The 24425-nt window shown below is 36.4% G+C and overlaps 1 protein-coding gene across 2 annotated transcripts in view; it reads left to right on the top strand.

Moving 5' to 3' along the window:
• Positions 1-24425, top strand: part of KCNJ6 (potassium inwardly rectifying channel subfamily J member 6) — a 109125-nt gene that overhangs the window by 11479 nt on the left and 73221 nt on the right. Inside the window, exon 2 of one of the 2 annotated variants that reach the window (XM_034402117.2) lies at positions 20602-20653. The exons of the other annotated variant lie outside the window; for it this stretch is intronic. Coding sequence (XP_034258008.1) covers positions 20620-20653 — 34 coding nt within the window. The 5' untranslated portion in view covers positions 20602-20619. The remainder of the gene's footprint in view (positions 1-20601; positions 20654-24425) is intronic. 2 annotated transcript variants of the gene reach the window in all.

Below are 24425 nucleotides of genomic sequence, written 5' to 3'. Positions count from 1 at the left end.
CTGTTTCATCTGTGGGGTGAATATCAGCAGCTATACTGATATGTTAGCTGAATGGTATAAAGGTTTACCTAGAAGTAAGAGACTTGTTCCTAATAATAATGGATCTTAGTTCTGGAATATAAATCCTTCCTTTCCCCACTATCCTGTCAGAGCTGAAGAAGCTTCTTAGATGAGAAGCAAAACAACTTCAAAAGAAAAAGCAAGAAAGTCCAGTTGCCTCCTGAAAAAGCACCTTTGGGATAGTTATGGAAAAAGAATTTCAGTCTTCCATGACACTCCTATATACCGTATATTTATTCATGAATTGGTCCCACTATATTCAGTAGTTTTAAGCCTATTGTCTTTAATATGTCAAGCTCTTTAAATAAGAGAGAAGGGGAAAGAAGTAAAACATGGCATGAGCTTTGAGTTTAAAAAGCTCCATCAAATTCTCAATCCTGGTATGTCAATGAGCCAAACAAACATACATTCTTTCTTTACATCCATTTATTGCCTCCATTTCCCTTAACAGATATTTCTAAAATGATTAGCTGTACAAAAATTTGGAAAACTTCATATAAATTCATATACATTAAATTTAAGATGAACTACAGAGGAACTTTAACCCTTACATGGGCAATGTTATTTAGAAGCCATTTAGTTTCAAAACATTTGGTTAATCACTTTACACTTATTCCTGCACCATACTGGAATTCAAAGTTATCATTTGATTTTCAGTTTATCAGAAGTAGAATTTGCTAGCTCAGGTAACTTACTCTGTCTTCTGGGCTATGTCTGAATCTGATCTGGGAAATAAATTGTGTCTGCAGTGAATCACTGCTTCCAAGCAATCTTCCAACATGTTCTACTCTTCTCCTTGCTTTTTGGCACAATTAATATCCAGCTTTAACAGATGCACACACACATACATACACACACACACACAAAGTTGTGTTGGTATTTGTATGTTGGAGTTGTGAAGCATTAAAGAATGAATATTTTGATATGTATTTATTTTTCAAATATTGGCCTATACAAATATCTAGTGGCACTGCACCATATTTTTAAAAAGTGATTGACATTACTGTCTTACACAGACCTTGGCAAAAGTACTTTTGGGAGAAGCAAGACAACAACTGCTTTTCCCATCATTTGTTTCAATGTTGCTTCCATACAGGCCTTCTAAACAGAAATCATATTCCTTTGATTTCTATATTTCATTGTATTTCAGTAGCTGCCTTGCATAATTTCCCACCATCATCACCATTTGTTCAAGTATGAGACTTCTGCTATGAACTGAGTCCCATTCCACGAAAACAAAACATGCTTCAAGAAGAAAGCATGTTTTTTTCCATTTAAATCTTATTTCCTTAGAGTATTCTTTTCAATTATGCTCTATTAATTCTTCATCTTTCAGCATAACTTCTAAAGATGTATTCTTTAAAAAAACAGATATTTTTGAAAATGCACTGAAAACTATTTGAGAAAAGCAGCAAAGTTAACCCAAATCTGTTTAATTTGGATTAAAAATAAAAATATTGATGAGTAAATTACAAGAGTATGTGTGCAATCTGTGAATATAAAGGACATAAAATCAGCAGCCAATGCAATTTCTTGATTGCAGTTAAAGACTGCAAGACCTCATTGCGTTACTTGCAATTGCTGGGTCCCTATATTGCTCCCTGAGGCAAATAAAAAAACATGAAGATTGTAATTGAATTCAATAGGGCTGCAACTTTATTTCAATAGACTCCAAACTATCTAAACAGCATTCTCTGAACCGCTGCCTGACAGATACTGTCCTCAAGCATCTTCCACATTTCCCAGCTGAAGGATCCCTCAGCATGCTTACTGGGGATGATGGAAGTTGTAATGTCATGCTGCCTAGAATTGTTGGGAACTGTAGTTCAACACATCTCAAGATCCTCAGCAATTCATGACCATTGATCATGAAAATGGATATTATGTTGTTCCACAAAAATATATATCATGAATTCCTATGTGTATATCATTCCCAATGTGGTTATGAGTGTGAAAAGATTCTAAAATTAGCCAGGCATGTTCTTCCCCTGAGAATATTAAAACAAGAGAAGAGAAAATCTATTGCAATTTGTGGAAGCTCAACACAAACAAATCAATAATTTTGTAAAAGGGTTAGACAAGCCCTACACTGGTTATCATTTCAGAAATATTTCCTTACCTAAACAAAAACAGAATAGCCAGCGATGAGCAAAAAAACTCACTGTGGAAGTGGGAATGACTTCCAACTTCCTGCCAAGTTCTTCACTGAGTTTCTTGGAAAACTGGCAGGAAGCATAAGAAATCTTCCCTCCCTCCCTCCCTCCTTCCTTCCTTCCTTCCTTCCTTCCTTCCCTTGCTTTCCCTTGCTTTCCCTCCCTCCCTCCCTTCGTTCCTTCATTCCTTCATTTTTCCTTCCTCTACCTTCCTTCCTTCCCTTCCTCCTTCTTTCTCTTTCCTTTCCTACCTCCCTACCTATCTTCTTACCTCCCTCCCTCCCTCCCTCCCTACCTACCTACCATCTCATTTTGAATTCCATCATTGTGGAATCCTAATTCCAATTCATTTAGGATTTGCTCTTGAATAATCACAGAATCTACCATTCCCCATTGGAAGGATTTCTTTATTCTCATGTTTTTCCTGAACTCATTTGCAATATGTTGATCATTGTTATAAAAATTAAGTTCATTAGATAGAAGCTTCAAATTCGTCTTTCTCTTCATACAGCAGAAATTGGTAGTTTCTACAAGAAATACGGGCAAGAAGTGAGGGCAGACTTTGGCCATGAAACCAAAATTAGCAAAAAATATTACATTGTACAAGTTGTACATTTTGCCTCGCTCTTTCTATTACTAAAGGCGGGTATTGTTGTATTGAGGAATTCTCACAGTAATTAGTGTTTGCCCTATATTCTCTAGTTGATCTTCCCTTTCCTCCTTCATATTTTATTGTCTCCTTATTCTGCACCTTTTCTTCTGATTCTGGAGACATGCAGCCCTTTTATCCTCTGTTTCTTCATCTCTCCTCCTCCTTGCCACATCTCTACAACATTTGGTGTCATCTCTTGACTATGACATCCCCATCCCCCCCCCCACTTTCTAAACAGCCTAATTATGCTGATGGTATTTTATTTTATTTTAATTTTTAATTTAATTGGATTTAATTTAATATTTTTAACCACTATGTTGCCATTCTCACAACATGTGATGGAATGTAGTCTGGAGTCACAGAAAGGAGGCCCTCTTTCTCAGAGGGTAAACAGACAGCAGAGCTTGGAATGTCTGATAGGCAGGAAGAAGTAAAGGTGGATCCTTCTAACAGCTACAAAGTATATCTAATACTTATGCAGATAGTTGGTTTAGCCTGTCAAGAGTTTGCTAAAAGAGAACAATGAAGAACTACTCAGAAGTAATTCTATATGTCATTCCTGGTTCTATGGGCCTGACAAAACAGTTTGGAAACCCTTCTGGCTTCTCCTTCGAATTGTAGGAAGTATAGGAAGAGACAGTTTAATAATAGGATCATGTCCTATTATTAAACTGAGATCTGAAGTGGGTTTACCTGGTCTCTGGTGGCCAAAGGAGGGGCCAGTCTACACTCAGGGAGCAGTTGAAAAATGAAACAGGATGGGCAAGGACTAAAACGCAGTGGCTAATGTACTTGATACCTGAGAGATTTAGCCACAGCAGCTTGCTGGGTAACTTTCAGCCCAATCTATCTCACAGGGTTGTTATAAATAAATATAGGGGGATGGAGCACTATGTATGAGCCTTGAGTTCCTGAACAAAGATGGAATACAAGTGCATATTTCTGTGCCAGAAAAGGGGCATATAAAGCAATAAAGAATATTCAGGCCTTTCTTGGATGCATTCTACACTAGCCTGTTTATGGAAAATTGTTGGCCTACCAGTATAAGGCACCATTTTGCCCAGTTAATGGTAATGACAATTTGAGTCTTATGTATAACAGATGTTATACAGGAAAAAAAATCAGGTTTGTAATAACCTCTAGTGACATTTTATATTATTCCATTTCCAATTACACAGGCTAAGCAATAATGAAGGCACAGCTAGTTGATGATTCTGTCAAAAGCATGTTGAAATCATAGGAAAAAATCCCCCTGGTTTCACTAAGCTACATATATTGCAAACATTATGAAAGAGAATATATTACTGAATTAAACAAAAATGCATTCCCAGCTTTTAACTGGGGTTGGGGTAGGGAGAAGAGGGTACATTTAAGTATTTGTGGGTGAGATAAGTAAAATCAATATTGGCATGGTTTAGACATCCAGGTATGTTGTGATTACTATAAAAAGTATTCAACAACTTTAAAATAGCTTGTGAAAAAAATCAGAAATGAACTCGAAGACACTAATTAAGAAGTTCATCCTTAGTAAAACTGGATAACTGGAAGTCTTGCCAATTATAACAGCAGCCATATTGATTAGCCACTGGAACATCATTAGCCTATTCAGCTATTTCATCGGCTAATTAACATCCAAATAAAAAACTTATTAGTGGCCAAACCCAACAGATTTGGGAACAGTTATCCCACTCCCCATTCTCTTTTTAAGAAGAGATTGGACAGCCATTTGCCTAAATGGTACAAGGTTTACTGCCTGAGAAGGGGGAGGGACTAAAAGACCTCCAAGCAAGGACCCTTCCAACTCTATTGTTCTGTTATTCTTTCTAGCTCCTTTCCAATACATACATACATTAAAATAACTGGGGAGCAGATGAAAAGTAAAATGCTGAGCAAGTGGCTAATGAAGTCCCATTTTTGAAGGCCACTCCAGGACCTGATCTCTGTTTCAGAAAAGCTAAAGAGGGTTCTCAACCCTGTTTAGGTATCACAGTTGTTTTGGGAAATTTGCAGTACTTTAGCTGCAGAGATTGTAGCTAAAGCCAACTTGCCCCCAGGTACTTTACAGCAGCACACTGCATCCTTTGCATGACCCAATTAAACATATAGTACAGAAGCCAACTATATTCTTTGTTACTAAGCACAACATTTTATTCACTCAGAAAAGCAAACTTTAGTCCTTTTTTAAGAATTTGTCAAACATTTTCTTTTCCCTGTAAAGTTTTATAAATTTTCCTGTTGTTATACTTGGTAAATAATTCTTTTCTTTAACTCTGTTTAAATTCAAAACTGTGACTGTAATCTGAGATGACAAGCAGTTGTTTGTTTTTCCCATGACAAGAAAAATAATAATGCTTGAATATAGGAACATAATTATACATACTGAAATTATAGAGATAGCTATCACCAAGATCTTGACTGGAAATTGGTTAAGAAATTTGGCCTACAGATACTATTAGATATATGTAATTTTCTCTCTATTTTTACCTCTTTTTTTAGATAGACAAACTAATTCAGAGCAATATAATTAGAAGCAGAGTACAATATAACCATAAACAAATAATTTAAAGAATGATGCATTTTCATGTAAGTTCTTCATTTTCTTTTTTTCAAATAATAAAAATTTTAAAAGGGAAAGGTGAAACAATTAAAACAAAAATATTCAATGCATTTCAGGAATCTTCCTAAAATCCTGTTGAAATAAAAATCCTACTGAGTTATTATAAGCAGGAAGCCAATGGATGAATTGAAAATCTATTCTTAGGCAGAATCACTTAGAGAATGCTCTTTATAAATCCTTCAATTTTGGAAGCTGTTGCTCCTTCAGAAACAGGGAGAGAATGAGAAAAAGATGTAATCCCTGCCAGCTCCATATGCCATTCTTCTCAGGCAATTCCCTGCATCCTCAAGTATCTAGTCAACTTCAAGTATGCTTTTGCCACGCTAATTACCTGGATTCCTTTCTCAAAAATAAGAGATTATTGGTGGCAGAAAGGATAGAATGGCAAATAAATTGACAGGTGGCATAAATGGAAGCAAATGTCGAATTAGACATTAATTCAGAGAGAGAGAGGCTAATTAAAAAATAATGCAAATTCCACAACCTTTTAAAACACAGAAAGAACAATATTTCCAACACATCAAATTCCAGATTTATTCCCCTCACAGATTTGTATATAACATGTACAAGGAAAAAACACTTTTTTCCATTGCTTTCATATCTCTGCAGTTACAATGTTTACAAAGAGATGTTTAATCTGGCCAAGAGGAAAGTATTATACAGGGCACTACATCTTGGACTGGATAATGGAATACCTGTTGTGTTCCCTATTCACACTATGTTAAAGCTGTTTCTCCCCAGGCCTCCTTCTTGGCATACAGCCCCACCGAGAGAAAAACAAAATTAAAAATCTAGTGGGAGGGATGTGTGGGTGAAAGAACATTCTGACACCATCAACCCCCCCCCCCCATCTCCTGCTTCCACTGAAATCACACTTATGCTACTCTGTGGAGATTCAGCAGCAAACCCTGTTCACCATTCTGCGCCACTACAGACTGAGTTTCGCCTGTACATATCCTGGGCCAGGTGGTTTATATCCCTGCTTAAGAGCACTCAGTCAGTTTCAATTCCCTACTTATAAAGTATAAGTGAAATGAGCTTTACATAGGCTACTAAACAACAAAGAAAAGAACCTTGACTCATTAAACATACAATGTTTGTGACTATACATCTATAGAACTATACATAATTGTTTTGCTTCAAGCAGAGCTTGGCTGATAAATCATGTGGAGTGGTGACTGAATGTTTCAGTACCAATTAAATAATGAAATACTGTTGACATAGCTACTCACTGAAGCCACTTTTGTACAATTCAGATTAACAAGCGGAGGGAGGGAGGGAGGGAAGAAGGAAGGAAGATTAAATTGAAATGTGCAAATGCTTTTATTTTTGGATAAGGAAACCAATATCTTGTTTAATAGTCATTTTCAAAAGATGTGCAGTTTATTTGAATAGTTTTTTCCTCCATATCATATTTAAACTCAGTGTGTGATTTTTATCACCCATATATTTCATATTGACAAAGCAAATATAAAAAGGTGTGGGTTGGCACCTCCTTCTTCTCAATCACTGAAAGTGACATTTATTTATGACAGAGCATGAAGGAAAATAAAGGAACATCATTCTTTAAGCAATTACAAGAATAACTATACAGTCCTTTTATGCTTAAGAATACAGAACTATACAGATGCAAGTAGGAGGTAAAGTGCTCATTTTTATCTTTGTTTAATAATTCACCCCTAACGTTAATGACTTCATCTTAATTTAGTCATACTTGAATGCTAGAGGCATTGACCAAATTGATTGATTGATGTGTTTGTCAATTTAACGACTAGGAACAGAGCCAAGGAAAAAATACCAATTCTAGAATCAAAGTCTCTAGTATAAACCACTACATCATTTTTATTATCCTATATTATTTAAGAGATTTGTTAATACACTGCTTTTAATCCAGATATAGAATCAGAGGCAGGTTTTCTCCTTCAAGCAACAGGAGCAACCAGTGAGTCAGGAAACCTTGCTAAATAAACAGTGATGCAAGGCAGCACAGATATATTTGAACATTGGGTGAAGCAACTTCTCTGAGGGATACTTCATTTATGGAAGGTAATTCCACTCTATATGAAGGGACATAATTCCACTGGAAAAGTATTTCTAGTGTACTTCGTGCTATTTTTCCAAAAAATCATATTTTAATCACATTCATAATATGAATACATTTGGTTTATAAAGCTGGATTTCATTGGCGACAAAAATTAGCCAAAATAAATTCTAAATTTTTCCATTATAAAATACAAAACAATAATAGATTACTCACTGGAAGGCAGAACAAAATAAAGTGCCTTTTTGCCAGTGCATAATTAATTTATGGGGACACAGTGGCTTAGTGGCTAAGTCGCTGAGCTTGTTGATCAGAAGGTCAGCAGTTCAGCAGTTCGAATCCCTAGTGCCATGTAATGGGGTGAGCTCCCATTACTTGTCCCAGCTTCTGCCAACCTAGCAGTTCGAAAGCACGTAAAAAATGCAAGTAGAAAAAGTAGGGACCACCTTTGGTGGGAAGGTAACAAGGTTCCGTGTGCCTTTGGTGTTTAGTCATGCTGGCCACATGACCATGGAGACATCCTTGGACAGTGCTGGCTCTTTGGCTTTGAAACAGAGATGAGCACCGCCCCCTAGAGTCAGGAATGACTAGCACATATTTGCGAGAAGAACCTTTACCTTTAATTAACTTATGAGATCTGCTATTACAAGACTGACTGGTTTATCAATTTGTTTATTTATGCAATCTATTGCCTCAGATGTACTCTACAAAGTGTACAGATACTAATAAATCAAACATAATAATCTATTTGTATTACCCTGTTTCACCCAAAACAAGACATCTCCTGATAATAAGCCCAATTGGGCTTTTGAGCACATGGCAATAAGGCCAAGCGCTTATTTCAGGGTTCAAAAAAAATAAAAGTAAGACAGGGTCTTATTTTGGGGAAACACGGTATTGTATTTGATTTATTATTATCTATATACTTCCAGTATCTCTCCTAACATAATATGATAAAATTAAACTAATAATCCTCAATCAATCCCCAAAGGTCTTCCAAAAGAAAGAGGGGGGGTTACTAACAGGAGGCTGTGGAACTAAGCAATCACCTTGTCAGGGGGTAAGTAAGTTGTTCCATTGGAGGAGAGCATCTCAAAGATGTGGAAATGGTCATCAAATTGATTGATTGATTATGTATCATCAATTTGGGAGTTGATGTACCATCAAGTAGGCAGTGATTCTTAGCAACCACTTAGATAGAATTTTTCCCCCTTGGATGATCTGTCCACAACCAGGCCTTTCAGGTCTTCAGAGGTGCACCCATTACTGTTGTAATTCTGTCTAATCCATTTTGATGGTGGTCATCAAATTAGATGGCTATAAAAAAAGACTTGATAATTGACAAAGAACATGAATAGAATCTGGATTGTTGTTGTTAGTTGCGAAGTCCTGTCTGACCCATTGCGACCCCATGGACAACGTTCCTTCCTGTCCTCTACCATCCTCTTGAGTCTATTTAAGCTCACACCTACTGCTTCAGTGACTCCATCCAGCCACCTCATTCTCTGTCATCCCCTTCTTCTTTTGCCCTCAATCTTTCCCAGCATTAGGCTCTTCTCCAGTGAGTCCTTCTTTCTCATTAAGTGGCCAAATAATTTCAGTTTCATCTTCAGGTTCTGACCTTCTAAGAAGCAGAATCTGGATCATACAAAAGCACAAAGTTCATTTCCATAGAAACCAAGAGTAATCAGTTCCTTGTAAAGGATTTTATTAAGGGTTTAATCATGGCCAGTTCAGACTAGCAGTGATCAGGACCATGGCCAGTTCCACAATGTTCCTTTAGCAAAGTGGGAAAAGGGTGTTTTTAGTGACAGCATGCCCTCTACCTGAGCCTTAAAAACATTGCTAAAACTATTTTTCCATCCCTGCTGTGATCCTGTAGGTCAAAACAGTGGCTCCTTCAATCATATGCTCCTGAACAAATGAGTGAGTATGATATAAGAGATGCTACATGTAAACCATACCTCAGATTTTATGGCTAATGAGAGAGCAATGCCCTCAGGCAGGGAAAATGTCCAAGAGAGTATGAAGAGATCCCTGGAATTAGATGCTTCTTTCTTATCTGAATTAGGGTTGAGGTGAGTCTGTACCCTACGGATAGAGGATTTGACACTTGGTAAAAGCAGGAATCTGGACTGGATAGATTTCTAATCTATTCCAGCATCACTCTTCTTCAATCTTACATTGTTAAGAAATTACAATGAACTCTGCATAGTTCATTGGAAAAGGGACATTTGAATAAGAGAATGCCATGCTTATTAAGGAAAATTAAATGATACACTATTTTAAAAGGATAATAATGTTGTTGAAGGATTAAAAAATATTATTACACTTTTTTTCAGAAATTGTGCTTTAGTGTGATATGGCCATCAGAATATAATTCTTGTAAGTATAGAGTTTATTTTATCATGTTGAAGCTATTTTGCAAATATTGTCCCTATATGCATAAAACACAAATTTAGAGGTAATTGCTACGTTGAGAATTAATGAAACCCAGTAATATAAGAGTCATTTGGTACTTAAAAGAATTAAAAGCACTGTAGTATTAAAGTATGGGATCAATCCTGAAGAAGAAACATTGTTTATAGCATCCAGCAGCAAAATTACAGGCAATTATAATCTAACTCCCTTCTATGTCCACAATGAATTTGTAGATTCTGACAGGCAGGTGTCAGCATTGAAGAACTATCAGTTCAGTACTAATTGATAGACTTACTAACACTCTCAGCAGGAAAGATAAATGAGCACATGAATGTAAGAGGTCAGTATGCTGGCAGCAGTGATAATTTTAGATACCCTGAAGATCTTGAATGGTGCATAAGCTGTAACTCTTCCATTTAAACAATTATATGTTATTCCCTGTCAGAAATAATGTACCTAGGGCTGCCTTTATAAAACTAAAACTGAATGACACAGAAATCAAGCCAGCACAGGAAATGCTAATTCTTAGATAGAATAACATATTATTATGCTTGCTTTTTAGTCTGGGCAATATATTCTGCGGTCATGTTTTTAACTACTTTAATTGTATGTTTTGACGGTATAAACTTCCTAGAGACTTATTATGGGTGGCCATAATAAATCTAATCAATAATAAAAAGCTTTGTACTGGACTAGTGTCAGTTCTTAAGCATCCTGCCATTTTAGGAAGCAGACTTATAGCATAGCAGATCCCACATCCATCCAAATCAGTGCTGTCTGCTCACTGGACTCTGTCCCCAATGAAGTAAAAGGCAATAGGACCAGTCAGGAACTAAGCTCAAAGAACTGATTTCCTCTGAAAATAGTCATAGACCATCAGCTGAAGAAAAGACTTTGGAAGGTGTCCACATTTGTATCCTCAAATTCTTTGATCCTTCTTGACTCATCCTTAGCCCTACCATTTCATCAGTAGGAGGGAGATAAATGAATAGCAGTGGAGTTGGATACATCTGAGAAACTGGCAGTATTTCCAGTAGGACTGGTATTAATTTTGAGGCTAGCTGCCAAACTAGGGAGCATCTGGATGCCAGGTTTTACCTACGTAAACTTAGTTGTTCTACAGCCCTAGGTTCTGTGAAATCTCATTCACAAGTTTCTGGGCCTTTTTTCTGCTGACAAACTGCAACTCTGTGTTGCTCTCTGGGAGACTCAGATAGCTATTTCTGCCTCTTAAGGCGTCTTCGGTGAGCCACACCCACTTCTCAGATATCCTCCCTGTAAAGGTACAATGTATCTTTTTTCCTTTTTCGTAGGCTTTTATGTGCATATTCTTTCTAGCCAGGTTTTACCTACGTAAACTTAGTTGTTCTACAGCCCTAGGTTCTGTGAAATCTCATTCACAAGTTTCTGGGCCTTTTTTCTGCTGACAAACTGCTAAAACCTGGCTAGAAAGAATATGCACATAAAAGCCTACGAAAAAGGAAAAAAGATACATTGTACCTTTACAGGGAGGATATCTGAGAAGTGGGTGTGGCTCACCGAAGACGCCTTAAGAGGCAGAAATAGCTATCTGAGTCTCCCAGAGAGCAACACAGAGTTGCAGTTTGTCAGCAGAAAAAAGGCCCAGAAACTTGTGAATGAGATTTCACAGAACCTAGGGCTGTAGAACAACTAAGTTTACGTAGGTAAAACCTGGCTAGAAAGAATATGCACATAAAAGCCTACGAAAAAGGAAAATATATATATATATATATATATATATATATATATATATATATATATACACACACACACATGTCTTTGGTTATTCGGGTTTTCTCCCGCGTAAAATTGGAAGTGTCTTGGCGACGTTTCGACGAAGTCTCATTCATCATCTTCAGGCTGGTGTTTTCGGCTTCGTGCTTCTAGGAGCAATGTGTGATCGCAACTGTTTCCTCCTTTTAACTGCCAGTGGGGGTGTGAACTTATTGGTGGGAGCTTGGCTGTGTTTTGATTGGGTGGAGGTGTGTTCTGATTGGTTGGGGGCTTGGCTGTGCTCTGATTGGATGGGGGCTTGGCTGTGCTCTGATTGGATGGGCGTGTGTTCTGTTTGGGTGGGCAACCAAATTAAGAAGATAGATATATATACTGTATGTGTGTGTGTGTGTGTGTGTGTGTGTGTGTGTGTGTATCATTACTAATTAATATGAATATACATACACACACACACACATCACATTAATTATTGTTGTAAGTAAAACATGCTATGATGTTTAGCATCAATATCATTAATCCACAGTAAGAAATATTTATAAGTACTGAGCATAAAGAAGCAAAAGAAGAAAGCAATTAGGAAATCCTGGAATAACAAAAAAGGATATTTGTAACAGACCACTTACTCATGAATAGCAATCTTCAGCTTATATCTCCATTCTGTTGGAGATTTGCCTAGTTTTCCCTGAATTCCAATAAGAAAAGAGATGTTCTGTATCAGTCTTTCTCAAATGTTGCCCTCCAGAATTCCTTGTCAGTCCTTCCAACCAGCAGAAATTTAGCAAAGCTTGCCTTGCAGTGCTATTTTAAATTAAATGAGTATGTATCAGCTTAGTCAGAGGAATTTTGTTCTACTCAAATAGGATTCATTTTTACAACTTTATGTAGGCTACTATTGAAAAAGATAGATTATTGCTCGCCTTTGTCTACATACCACCACAAAATAACCACATTCTAATTTGTTTAAGAATAACATATATATATAATTCTATTATTCTTTTCTGACAGCACATTAAACAAAATATCCTTTCCAAGCAGTTTGCCAGCAATTTAAGAATCCCAAGACAGTATTCTATGAGCTTCAGAGAATAAGAAAAAGACCTTGGAGCTCTTCTAATCCAGTCCCCTTCTCAATGCAGAATTCACTAGAGCATCTCTGATGGATAACCATTCAGCCTCCATTTGAAAATCTCCAGTGAAAGAAAAGTCATGTAGCAGTCTGGCCCATTGACTGATGGCTTATATAACCAGAAAGATATCCTGCTTAATAGCCTTCTTTATATTTTTAATCCATTTATTCTGTTCTTGTTCTCTAGAGTAATGAGCAATAAGCCCAGCCCTTCAGATATTTGAAGATGGTATTGTACTTCCTTCAGTCATCTTGTCTATAGGCTAACTATAGCCATATCCTTTAACCCTACTTCATAAGGTTTAGTTCCAGACTCTTCGTCAATTTAATAAACATCCTCTGAATTTACTTCAATTTGTCATAATCTTTTTTGAACTCCAATGTCCAGAACTGGACAGGCGAATTGTAAATTGTGTCTGACTAGGACAGAGTACAATAGAACAACCACTTCTAGGGAACAATATTTCTGTTAATGCATCCCAAGATAGCATTTGCTTTTTTAGTGTTTGTATTGCACTGCTGGTTTCTTTCTAATACATGATTGACAAGGATACTCAGACCCCTTTCACAGGGACTACTGCCCATCCAGGTCTACTTACATTTTTCTACTCAGATCATTTTTCTTATTAAATTCCAGCCTATTGATTTAGCCCACTGCCCAAGCCTATCTAAATCTTTTAAAAATATTTATTTATCTTCATGTTATCTACTCCTCAAGTTTTCATTTGCACATTTTATAACTATCCCCTCAATTCTAACATGCAAGTCATTGATTAAAATATTGAATACAAGACCTGTTGTATGCTATTTGAAGCTTTCTTCCAGACGGAAGGAATGAGCAGTTTGTGAGGTCATTCAGCCAACTGTGAGTCCAACTAATAGCAGAATCATCTAGCCCATATTTTAGCATTTTATGAAAAATATTATGAGGCATTCTGTCAAAGGCTTTGCTGGAGTCCAGGTTTACTGGGTTTATGGTAGTTCTATGATCCACTCATCTAATAAATTTACCAAAGGAAATAAGGTTAGCCTGCTATGATTTGTTTGTACAGACTCATACTGGCTCCAGTTAATTTTTCATGTCTATTCAAGGGCTGATAAACACGTAGTTTGATGATCTGTTTGAGAAGTCTTTCAGTTCCCAGAGTCAAATCACATTTTAAATCTCTGGTTGAATTCATATAGTTAAAAAAAATGACATTACAAAGAATTCCTTTTCAATTACTTTAGCCAAATAACTGGTTTTGATCCTTTTATGCTTCTAGGGACAAATCCCATTTAGGACTGTGTAACATGGATTTGACTCCAAAAAGGTGCTTTGGAATGTGTGGAAGCACAAATAGAGTATCCTATCTGCAACTCTTTAAAGCAACCATGTCTTTTCCTAGGGTAACACAGTTTGTTTGTAGATACTACATTTGACATGCACATACTGTACTCTTAAAAAACTGTCTGAAACTGAATCCAAAGAATTATGTAACTTAGCCAAAAAAGATTGGGCATCAGTTAAGTGGCAACTGTCAGCCCATTAAAGTAGACCAGGTTAGGAAATACAAAGCAAATCCTTTCTGAATCCTGAATCCTTGCTTTGTATTTCCTAACTTGGTCTACTTTAATGGGCTGACAGTTGCCATTTAACTGATGCCCAATCTTTTTTGGCTAAATTATATAATTCTTTGGATTCAGTTTCAGACAGCTTTTTAAGAATATGTGCATGTCAAAGATTCAGAAATGTTTCCTTATAAGAATCTTGGAACGCTATCAGTTTCTTCCCCTGCCCCTTCTTATACCAAATAGAATCAATATTTTTGTGAATGTTTTTCTCGCATCTTTTCACTTTCCAGGATTGAAGTGTCATTTATTTTCTCTTAATGAGACTTGCCCTCTTTCATTAAGATTATCTCTATACTTGGAGTAAGTAAGTAGCCCACTGATAAATAGCAGCATAAATTTACCTTGATAATCTGGTATAAAATTTATTTAGGATACTTATATGTCTCTCCATTATAGCAACATGACTCTGGGTAGTACAAAAAGGATCTAGGACAATTTGGTGCAGCCAACTCAGCATGGCCAGGTTATCATTGCCAGCTTTCCACTGTCAAGTCACCTCTGCCAACTCACTGCTGCGAAGTCACTACAGAACAACTCCATGCGGTCAGATCACATGGGGACAACTCGCTGTGAGTGGGCGAACAAGCAGATGGGCAGAGTGCAAAGCAGCGGCTGAGGGGTTCCCATTTTCACACTTCTTGCTGCCACTGCCACCAACCTCCAGGCTAAAGAGACCAGGGATGGTGGCAGCAGTGAGCAGGATGGGTGGCAGGATATGGCAGCAGCAGAGCATCCCATTTTCACATACACCCTGCTGCCACTACTGCCATCTTCAGCCTCTTCAATTGAAATGAGAGTAAGACTGAAGCCATGGTGTCATAAATTCCTTCCTCTAAAGTCAAAGGGAAATGGGAGTTTGTTCTTGCAAAGGATTTTATTATTTTTGTATTCACTACCTTTAATATTGCCACTCTCAAGGCTAATGCAGCTTTTGCTAGAGTAAACAATGGGCCTCAGTAAAACACTTTACCTTAAGGATCTGGATCTCTCCAGGGCCTCAAGTCAAAAGTATTGAAACAGGCCAAATTCAACCAGCTGCTTCTTTCCAGGGGAACTTTACTTATTTAAATTTATAGAAGGCCAGCAGAGTGTCATATTTAATAAGATGCAGCAACAGGGCTAATAAATGGTTGCAAAAGGAGGAAAAAGAGTCCCTTGGGAGTTGGGTGCCATAGAAATGCGACAAAATAAAGAAAGAAAGAAAGAAAATAAATAAATAAAGAAAAAATATTTTCTTTATTTTAAAAAGTACTGGTGAAAATTATTGCTAGAATGATACATTCTATTTTAGTGAACATTTCTGGAAAAAGATCAGATTAAGAAAATGAGATTTGCAAGAGTGAAACACAGTATTTTGCATGGATAGAATTATATATTTTTGGTTCTTTAGAAATTTCTAGATGATATACAGGAGATAATCAAATATTTATAATTTCAATTAAACAAAAGGTTTAAGAAAGTTGTTCTCTTATAAATTGATTGATTGAATTTATATAGCCTCCCACTCACTTTCAGTGACTCTGAGGAGCTTACAAAAATAAAAACCCAATATACAAACAATTAAAAAAATACACCCCCCCCACCTCCTTGGTGACAACAATCAACAAACAAACAAACCATCACTTGATGGGCTCCATCCCATTCTGGATTTCCCTGGCCCATTGGCAAAACCAGCTTTGCAGGTTTTTCATTCAGGTATGTGCAGTCAGATATTTTGCTGAAATAAAATTGATAAGTGAAATTAGATTTTTTGTGTGTGACAGGTTCATGAGGTTCTTTAAAAAATGCCTGAACTCAACATTTTTTCCTTGGAGAATTCAGTAGTCAGCAATAATTATACTGCTGATTCAGTGAGGTCCGTACAATGAACTGCTTGACTTTATAAGCACCAGCCCAGAAAATGTTTTATATAGTCATTGATGGCAGCTTGTCTTGCAGTTTGGGGCAGAAAAATCACCAATCCCTGTTCAGCACATATTTGTGCAAAAGTTGTAGTGAATGAGTTCCAAATTTAAATTTTATCTTCTTTACATTCAATAAACTAGAAAGATTAATTGGTCCTCTCTTCAGTGATAATAAAAATAAATCATAAATATTGTCTATACATGAAAACAATATATTTTCATAAAAATGAAAACACTGGTACTTCCAATACCATCCTGCCTTCTCTGTTACTCTGTTTGCCAAAATCAAGTGAGAAGACCCCAAATATTACAGAAAGAAAGGAAGAAGAAGAGACCTGGTGGCCAATATGGAATATGGACTATTATCCAGGCCTTAGCTGTATATATATAAGATATTCAAATAGGAATATAACCATGTCCTTCTGCATTTCAAATGTTATAGCATTGTTAACTTTTGTTCTGGGCCTCATGATTCATAACGAGGCAAACCACACAGAAATAGATTCACTCTTGCCAGTTATATAATATTTAACAAAAGGCTAGCTAGTAACAAAGAAAGGAGAGAACAACTCAGCATTTGGTTTAGTTCTAATTTTTTTTTTAACAAGGAAGCTATGAGTTCCAAAAACAGGATAAAAGGACAGGATTGAAGGTTGAGACTGATAAGAAATATGGAAAGGGAATATACATTTATTCTGAGTGATTTTAGTTTGCTGGGACCAGATACACAGCATTTTGAATTTGCTGATAATATAGCTAACACTTTTTCCACGTCAGATCAAAAATAGGAGAAAGAAGTATCTAGGGGACAAGTGAATCAAATATTAGTACCTGGGAAATTTGTAGACCTAATCATAAAGAGATCAGGCTGTAAACTCCCTGAAAAGAATAATAACATAACTGCCAGAAGTCAGCATAGATTGGGCAAGAATAATCCTTCCAGATTGGCCTTTTTCAAAATCAGATAATTTCTTTAATAGCCTGTGGAAATTCTGTAGACACAATCTATACTAATTTCATATTCCATGATAATTTGATTGGAAGTGGATTAAGTCAGGCTTGCATGCTGTATTAATTATATGAATACATAAATATCTTGAAAATTGTAATGAAAAAAAGAAAAATTAAAAAAGGAAAGTTAAGTATAAGCTATACACTATTGTGTATCACAGATTATTTTAAAAAAATATTTATAGCTAATTGATTCCTTTAAGTACTTCAGGCTTATTATGAGTTAATAAGAAACCTCATAAAGCCGTTATATAAACTGATGTGAGCTTATTTAGTCCTTCAGTGCTGAATGATTCATATCAGTTTCCATACTTCCATTTAGGGATAAAAGTATATGTTTTTATATATGTTCTTATTTATGTACTTGTTTATTTAAAAACTACAATACTCCCAGCAATTTACAGTGGTTTATAATATAGCCAATAGAATATACAAAACCACATAAAATATTAAATTGATTAAACAAATGTACTCAATAGTTGTCTTTAATGGATCTAAGTCTATATGGAAGTTGGTAAGCAAGCACCTCAGGGTTTTGTCTGGTCTCTTCAGCATTTTCATAAATGACTTAAACAAGGCAGTAGAAAGGGTACACACCAGATCCAAAGATGACATACAGCTGAATGAATTGATAAAGCTCAGAAGCCAGGCTGAAGGTTCAAAAGGAATCTTGGTAGATTTGAATATTGAGCCCTATCAATAATAAGTAATCCAATGGCAATAACTGTAATATCCTGGACTTAGGTAAGAAAAATCAGATGCACGACTACAAAATAAGTTATATTGGCTTCAGCAATTTGACTTGGAGAAGTATCTGGGCATCCTAGGAGGCTCAGCTTGCTGATCAAAAAGGTCGGTAGTTCGAATCCCTCGTATAGATCGCCTGTCTGAACAGGGGGGTTGGACTAGATGACCTCCAAGGTCCCTTCCAACTCTGTTACTGTTACCGATGATGTATGAGCCAGCAATGTGCTGCAATTGCCAAAATAGCTCTGCATCCCAGACAATATCAAGAGAGGTATAAAGGGCAAGGAAAATGATAGCTCTATGCTATTGTGTTCAGTTCTGGTCATCATAGGCAAAAAGAATGCTAAGGAAATGGAAAATTTTTCAGGGAAAAGTGCAAAATTGAAATGTGTGATTACTAAAGTCTATGAATAACAATTAAAGGAATTTAGGATGCTTAAAAAGGGAAAGCTAATGGAGACATGATAGCAGTCTTCCAATACCAGAAGGATTATCATAGGGAAAGGCTATGGATTTATCCTTTATAGCCTCTGAAGGTAGGGTAAGTACTAATGGGTAGAAGTTCTGCTGGGGAAATTCCAAACATAAAATACAAAGGAATTGCTTGATGACCATGTCTGAATTTGCTTCATTCAGTAATAACTCCTATATGTCTTTTTCTTTAAACTTCCTTCTGCCACCTGCCTGCTCCACCTTGCTCCATCTTCCTTTCACCATTATCCAAAGTCTAATCCAATCACATGGTTTTTTTCTGCAGCCATCCTGCACCCATCCAATTTTAATCATCTTTGCCAGTCCTCCTTCTTGTCTTCTTCCTATATTTATTCTTGCCTCCCTTCTTTTCTTATTTGACCTCTACAATCATTCAGTTTCCAGCTGTAGCCTATATTCCAGTCATCTGTTCCAAGTCCATATACCTCAAGGACCAACTGTGTAACATCTACAGTTAATCATCATCCTTTAAAAACTTCTGCCCTGCGGTCTTCTTTCTAAAATGTGGGTATTTCCCATCAAAACTGAGTTCCTACTGTTTTTCATCAGGCTGAATTGTGCTATGACAAGCATTAAAATAAGACTGTAACAGTGACACCGAACAGATGTGTCTTTGGTTCCAAACTATTACACCTGAAAATAATAAATTGCTTGCTTAAAATAGTTAAATATCTTTCTAACAACAATTCCTGCACATAATAGAGGATATTGATTAGTTAGATGCAGTGCTTTGCCCTCTGCAATGATCTACCAAAAATACAAGAAAATGTTATACAATGCAAATTCTGTGGTTTTAAAGTTTGTGTGTTAGCTTATTTGTTCTTTGCTAATTGCCCCACTTTTTAATGTTTTTAGTGTCTAATATAGCACTCACTTCCTTTTAACTTTTCAAACTAGAAGTTGAATTATTCATAAAAGTAGCTGAATTTTGTGAGGATATCAGAGATAAAACACTGATCCTCAGATTTAAAGTTCAAATAGTTTAATTTTGAGAGATATTTTTATTTTATTATTATAAATTTATAGTACTACATGATTTTGCACTTTAGTATATTTATGCTTTTATGTTCATTTTATATTTATTGTATTTTATATTTCTGTTTTTCTGTGTTATGGCCCAAAACCAAAACAAATAAACAAGGCCTTGTCTAAGAAGCAGTTTCAAAAGAAAAACAAATCCACATTCTGTAAATGTGATAGAATCATATAATTGTAATACCTAAACTACTATACAAATCTGCTAGACTTCTGCTTTAAAGATAATCATAAATCAAAGTTAAAGAACAACTTCTCAAAGAACGAATTGGTTAACAGAACACTATAAAAACTCCCCACAATGTTTTCTCTCTTTTAAACATGTGCTCAATACTTCGTTTTTCATATGAGCAGGGGTCCCCAACTCTCAGGCCATGGCCCATTACTGGGCCGCAGCCTGTTCAGAACTGGGACACAAAAAGCATCAGGCAAGTACACATGCATGCACAGCTCCCCTGACACGAGGAATGGAGCTGTGTGGATGCCCGAACCATCCCCTCTTCCCCACATGCCAGGTCCACACCCCCTCCCCCAGATTAGGGACTGCTGAGCTAGGGCAAGGTTCAGAAATATGGGAATCCCTGCCTCCAATGTTATTTTATAAAATCTTTCATAGTGTTGTAATCTGCCTGTGATGCTAACTTGCAAACTATGACTATCAAACCACGATGGCTGAGTAAACACATCATGCAAAATTAAAACCCAACAAACCACATTATAGACTGATGCAACATGCAAATGAAATTACATCCAAAACATCTTAGAGGAAGAACAAAATTTCAAATGCAGAACTTCCTAAGTTTACCTTTGGTATCTCCAAGACTTGGGAAGAGTGCTATCTGAAGCCTTTGAGCGTTACGGTGGTGAACAGAGATTGTATTGAGCTATATAGACTAATAGTCTAATTTAGTATATTAAGCTTCCCATAAACATTTATTTGGGGTTGTTTTTATTATTTGCTTTCTTCCTCTAGGAGGATTTCAAACAGAAAATGAAAAAGATGGCCAAATTGACAGAATCAATGAGTGAGTACATACAGGAAGATCAATTCTTGATTTTGCTACAGTGGTTATATTTAGGGGAAAAATACTCTCCTGGAGATAAATTCACCCAAATAATACTTTTCTCCCATTCTATGAGATGCCTCTCCTCACAAAAGGTGGCATCTTTTGTTACATGGTTACATAGATGCCATGAATAATTTCAAAACCATAAATAGGGAGTCACATCTCATAACTTAAGATGAATATAAGCCGATCATGGCCAGTCAAGGTTCATAGCCTCCTGTCACATATTGAGTTGTGAGATGTGAAAGAATTGCCGACTAGCCATTGCTTTTAAAAGTGAATGGTATAATGTTTCTTTTTATATGACTAAAGAACCCAATAAGAAATTACTATTACAGGATGCGGCTTAATGTAATTAAAAAGCAATTTAAAAACAAATGCAATTTGATAATTGCATAATAGTAGTCGCTGGCTAGCATCCATATCAGTAAACTCTGTTTTAAAGATAAGGGCAAATAGGGATTTAGAGAAACTGATCCCAAAGGTAAAATTTAACCATATTCCTTTTTGAAAGGCAAGAACCTTTAAATCCTTTAAATCAGTGAAGTTGCACACAGCTTAATACAGTTTCACTCTTGCAGAAATGCTACTTAGATTATGGAATTTGGGACATAATTCAGGTGAAACATTAGCATTTGTGTGACTAGAGATATGCTCTTTTTTGGCTTTTAGCATAATATGGGGCAAGCTACTAACTTCTCAGTACAAATTGTGTACTTCTAGAAATAATGACATTCCTTACAAAAAAAATCATATACATTCCATTCAAGTTTTTTCACAGAGGCTAAAAAGAGAGGTGAATGTCTTCATATTTTAGCAGTTTTTCCCAATACCCACAAAGAAAGTAAACCATTGCTTTCACTCTTAATCGACTTAGATGGTCAGCAAAACACCAAATGTGGTTAATGAAATTCATTCGTAAAGACAGGAGATGTTAACTTCATTCTTCAGTGTTCAGATGTGTTTGGTTACATAACTTGACATTATTATGATGACAACCTTGGCCTTTGGCCCATTGATAACAAGAAGTTAATGATTTTGGAGGAGGGGAAACTGACCAGGTATCCAAAGAGTAGGAATTTCATCATTTCATCAGTGTGCTTCTGGTTGCTAGCTTTTAAAAATATACCATCTAAGAACTTAGCTTTGGGTTTTGCATGATCCAAACACAAAACTATGAATTCATTTTTGCATTTCACTGGTACCTTCGGGCTTTCAGCTTCACCTTGTGTTATTTCCAGCATGGGGTTGGTTGGGGACCTGAGGCTGCTTCTTCTGCTTTTAACTCATTTTTTATTCTGCTTCTGCTTCTGCTTTTAACTTCTGTTTTTCATTCTGTTTTAATTGCACATTTAGTTGAATCTCTTTTATATGGTTTTATAGCTATATTTGTAAACTGCCAAGAGTCTCAAGATGGACTGTGTCTATATCTGTTAAATAATTAAAAAGATCTGGTGTTAAATTTTAAAGCCCTTCTTGGCATGGGAGTGGGTTGAAGGACCACCTTTCTCCAATTTCATTTGTCCAGATCCAGCAGGGAAGGCTTGTTACAAATTCTGTTGCCTAGCGAGCTACATTTGGTGGGCTCTAGGCAGCAGGCCTTTTCTACTGTGGCATTCATGCGAATGAATCTTCTCCCCTATGAGTTGGGATTGGTCTTGTCACTGTTGAGCTTCCGGAGGTCAGGGGATCCCCGGGGACGGATGAACTAGCATAGAGATTCCACTACTTTTAACATCCCTTCATCAATTATTCATTGTTTTAGTTTGGTTTTCATATTTTAATGCATTTATTAGCAGCTTATAGTTCTATTTTATACCATTGCTTGTGAGATGGGCAGATGATGATAGATGATAGATGATAGATGATAGATGATTGATGATAGATGATAGATGATAGATGATAGATGATAGATGATAGATGATAGATGATAGATGATAGATGATAGATGATAGATGGAGATAGAGATAGATTAGAGATAGAGATAGAGATAGAGATAGAGTTAGAGATAGAGATAGAGATAGAGATAGATAGGTAGATAGATAGATAGATAGATAGATAGATAGATAGATAGAGATAGATAGATAGATAGATAGATAGATAGATAGATAGATAGATAGACTGATAGATTGATAGAGAGATAGGAGACAGAGACAGTCAGACAGACAAGTCAAAAAATTAAATGAATCTGTTCTTAGCTACACGATTAGTAGTATTAGCTAGGCAATCATAAAGAAAACAATTGAAAACCGTACTTCATCACCAAGAGGAATATAAAATGCATGTAATTGATGTATCTAAATATCTGTCTCAGGATTCAACGTGATATCATATTATATCTTGGAAATGTCATGAGCATACAACCCCTTGATAATACATTGCTTTCATTTATATGGAATTGAGTGTCACATCTATTCTGGTTTATGGTCTTCTCCAGAGCCAGACATTGCATCAAGCTAGTATTTGCTCTTGGGAAGTTCTAGGATGTCATCTTGTCAAGTGTCACAAAGGACTTACTCATTTTGCAATAGAACATGGATGGGGTAATTATTTTCCAATTAATTTTTCTTAAAACAAATCATTTCCTGTTCAGAAAGCTAGAATGGCTCTTACATTATTTAGAGCAATACTTTAATTAGGTCTTGTTAGTGAACCTACATAATCAAGTGATTATTTAAGTAATTAACTGCAGTATGTGTAATTTTAATATATCCTGATATTTACAATTTCAGAATAAAATAAAAAAACTGCTGTAGCGCTATGAAATTAATCTGCCATTCTTTCAAATAGCGTTTTGATTCTTTTTTTCTGCTGGTGTCTTTGCTCTAAACTCAGGACAATTTTCAGCCATATATAATAACCAAATTGTTTCACCCACCTTGCAGTGTACCTAAATGTGAAGTAGTTTAACCCCTAGGACAGTACAAAGATAGTCATCTTTCATTCTCACTTCTCCCCCAAAAGTAATCTATATAAAAATTTAGCATCATTCCCACTGAGTCTGTTAGGTTTAAGGAATTTTAGTAAGGTATCTTTAATATAGTACCTTGAAAACTGTAATAGGATTCTCCTAGGCTCATTTATAGTGAGTTACTTATGGTAACTCCAAGAGTTACCAAATGGGCTCCAAGATCACCTGCAGCCAAGAAATTAAAATACGTTTGCTCCTGGGGAGGAAAGCTATGGCAAATCTAGATAGCTTACTAAAAAGCAGAGGCATCACCCTGCCAACAACAGTGTGTATAGTCAAGGCTATGTTTTTCCCAGTTGCAATGTATGACTGTAAAAGTTGGACCATAAGAAAGGCTGAGTGCCAAAGAATTGAGGCCTTTGAACTATGGTGCTGGAGAAGACTCCTGCAAGTCCCTTGGACTGCAAGGCAATCAAACCGGTCAGTCTTAGAGGAGATCAACCCTGAGTGCTCTTTAGAAGGCCAGATCCTGAAGATGAAACTCAAATACTTTAGCCACCAAAGAGAAGGAAGGACTCACTGGAGAAGAACCTAATGCTGGGAATGATTGAGGGCAAAAGAAGAATGGGACGATAGAGAACGAGGTGGCTGGATGGAGTCACTGAAGCAATTGGCGTGAGCTTAAATAAACTCCAGAGGATGGTAGAGGACAGGAAGGCCTGGAGGAATGTTGTCCATGGGGTCGCGGTGGGTCAGACACAACTTCACAACTAACAGCAACAACAACAACTTATGGTAAAGCCTCTGAGTGATTTGAAA

The sequence above is a fragment of the Pantherophis guttatus genome, chromosome 5 (genome assembly GCF_059756535.1).
Source record: "Pantherophis guttatus breed Tessera chromosome 5, ASM5975653v1, whole genome shotgun sequence".
In the NCBI taxonomy this organism is placed as follows: Eukaryota; Metazoa; Chordata; class Lepidosauria; order Squamata; family Colubridae; genus Pantherophis; species Pantherophis guttatus.
This window is presented reverse-complemented; position numbering and strand designations above follow the sequence as displayed.